Source organism: Cyprinodon variegatus, unplaced genomic scaffold (genome assembly GCF_000732505.1).
Source record: "Cyprinodon variegatus isolate N-32 unplaced genomic scaffold, C_variegatus-1.0 Scaffold1090, whole genome shotgun sequence".
In the NCBI taxonomy this organism is placed as follows: domain Eukaryota; kingdom Metazoa; phylum Chordata; class Actinopteri; order Cyprinodontiformes; family Cyprinodontidae; genus Cyprinodon; species Cyprinodon variegatus.
The window spans coordinates 254,306-257,039 of record NW_015151543.1 but is presented as its reverse complement, the minus strand read 5'-3'; the positions used below and the strand labels follow the sequence as shown (position 1 = coordinate 257,039).

General features: G+C 47.1%; 1 protein-coding gene across 1 annotated transcript in view; it reads right to left on the bottom strand.

Annotated features, from left to right (window-relative positions):
• Positions 1 to 461: 461 nt before the first annotated feature.
• LOC107101398 overlaps positions 462 to 2,734 on the bottom strand; it is an 8,676-nt gene continuing 6,403 nt past the window's right edge. The window contains exon 3 of the mRNA XM_015400291.1: positions 462 to 1,304. Within this exon, the coding sequence (XP_015255777.1) occupies positions 694 to 1,304 (611 nt within the window). The 3' untranslated portion in view covers positions 462 to 693. The remainder of the gene's footprint in view (positions 1,305 to 2,734) is intronic.

The window sequence follows — 2,734 nt, the reverse complement described above, 5'->3', positions numbered from 1 at the left end:
CAATCATTTTACTTTAAGATGATAAATTGTTTTTAGGCGCTTTGATCCGTCAGTCGCTCCAGGATCCATCTTGAAGGATGATCACTGCTGCTGGACGCCTCCTGGCCGGCGCCTCCTCGCCGGCGCCTCCTGGCCGACGCCTCCTGGCCGGCGCCTCCTGGCCGGCGCCTCCTGGCCGGCGCCTCCTGGTCGGCGCCTCCTGGCCGACGCTCCACTGCTCCAAGTAAAATCAAAGCCTGCTGAGATTGTGATGCTGATGACGCCTCCTGGCCGGCGCCTCCTGGCCGGCGCCTCCTGGCCGGCGCCTCCTGGCCGACGCCTCCTGGCCGACGCTGCACTGCTCCAAGTAAAATCAAAGCCTGCTGAGATTGTGATGCTGATGTGCCTCGATGGTTCAAACTATGGTCACTTTTTCTTTAAGGAGTTTTCATTAAAAAAACTTAGAAGTAAAAACGAAAAATTACTGAATTTAATGTTTTTATTTTGTTTTACCGAAACAAAATCATTCAACATTCAATCAAGAAACCGTCAATCAACGTTCTTCAGTTGAAACATTAAAATCTGCAGAGAATCAGATATTCAAAGAATTTATAATGAAAATGAGGTTTAATGAGATTGGAATATTTTAACTGTTTCTGAAGACCAGGATCCATCTGCAGCTCAAACCTGGCAGAGGAGCAGAATCTAAACATCTTAGCTCCGCTGGGAGTTTGTCTCCTGCTCCCACTTCTCCAGGAAGTCTTGCAGGTTGAGGTTGAAGACGTCGATGCCTTTGGGCGACAGGTGGATGCCGTCGGCTCGGTACAGACCCGTGTTCGCTCCACAGCGAATGTTTTCATGGGTCACAGAGTTCCCGCCCAGCTCAGACACCATGTTATGGATCCTACGGTTCACCGTGGTGCGAACCAGATCCACCTCATGGCTGTCTGGCGAATGGCGCCACACCCTCCGAGGCAGGATGTAGGACCACACCAGGAGGCAGTGTGGGAATACGCTCCTGATGGAGGTCATGTCCTTCTTCACGGAGGCCAGCAGGTCCGTGGGACTCTCGGTGCTCAGGTCGTTTCCACCCAGGTGAACGATAAGCAGGTCCGGGTTGGGCCAGGTTATCTTCAGCTGGTGGAGCTGAGGTAGCAGCTGGGACCAGGTCATGCCTTGGACCCCCTTCCACCAGATGGTGACCTTGCTGGGGTCCATGCCCAGCTGCATACCTACCTCCGGGGATTTGGCCCGTGACTCGGCCCAGTACACCAGAGAGTGACCACAGATCCAGACGTTCTTGGGCTCACTGCTGATTGGTTTACCTAAAAACAAAAACATTTCAGCAAATCAGAGTCTTTCAGTCTCAGTGATGCAGCAGTTTGTAAAACCGTCCGTTCGATCTTTTCCTCATCCTGAGCGTCCTGCAGAGAGCGGAGCTCTCAGCTCGCTTACAGTCCAGGAAGCTCAGAATAGTTCAGCCGGCGGGGAAATCGCTCACCATGTTTATGATTCAGGAAGATGATAGATCATGATGTTCTAGATCTGGCTTTAAATGAATAGATCTTTGTTATCTAGAAGTTTAAAGAAGCAAACAATGAACGATATAAGAATAAGATCCAACCCTGAAGAGCCAGAGTCCTGCATGTCTCACCTGTAGCCATGAGCCCCCCCCACAGGTGGTGGGATGGAGAGGCGGGGCTAAAAGTTTGGTTTCATATTTATCATGAAACTCTGAAAATTCTGAACTCTGAAAATATGGGTGTTTATATATTTAATAGTCGTAGCAGATATTAAACCGTTTATACGAACAATCAGCTGCAGCCTGATCAGATCGATCCTACAGAGAGGAGGAGATGAAGCGGCTCCAACATGCAGGATCTGAGCTCTTCAGGGTTAATCTCTATCAATTAACCAAGTTAAATATCTTCTATAAACAGTTTACTAGTCTCTCTGCTCCTGATCTGCCCGATTTCTATAGCTGAAGCGTAGCAGCTCTAAGAAATAATTACTACAGCATAGAAAATTTTACAGAATAAATCCTAAATATCACTGAATGTTCGAGTAAAAAGGTTTTAATATTTCACAGCAAAAGCTCCATGAGATGAAAACGTTCACCTACCTTCACTGTTAAAACAATTTCCTCATTTTTCAAATTCAAATCCGAAAACAGAAAAAGAATTGAGAGATTTTTTTTTACCTGCATGGTCTATATTAAGGCCTAGTCCAGACCAACATGGTGTATTTTCATAACCGGCCTGTGGAGGGCGCTGTGACACTAATAGTCACACCCAAACCACAAAATAAACTCGGCAGGTGCAGACGGCTCATAGCAGGTAAAAAAGCAATATGGCGGAGATGGCCCCCAGGGTCCAAAGGCAGGTTGAGATTCAGTGAGATCGTAAAAAAAAAAATGCAAACATGAAACCGATTTTCCATCCAGGAGGCGTTAAAAAAATAATAAAATCCTCTTTATGCTCATAAACCCAGAGGCCGCGTCTGGAAACACGACTTGAACGAAATGAGTATTTTGTAGTTAGAGCTAGTCTAACCTCGGTGTTAACAGGACGATCCATGCGATCCAGCGTGCAAACTAAAACATTAAAGCTGAGGACACGTCAACATCTACTCGCTCTACTAGTCAGTTTTCCTAGTCGCTCTGCAGATCATCAGATTCAAGAAATTCATGAGATCTTTTTGGAGTTCCTGTTGGAGCAGCTTAAAGTCGTAGGGAAGCAGCCGTTCCAATCGTTGC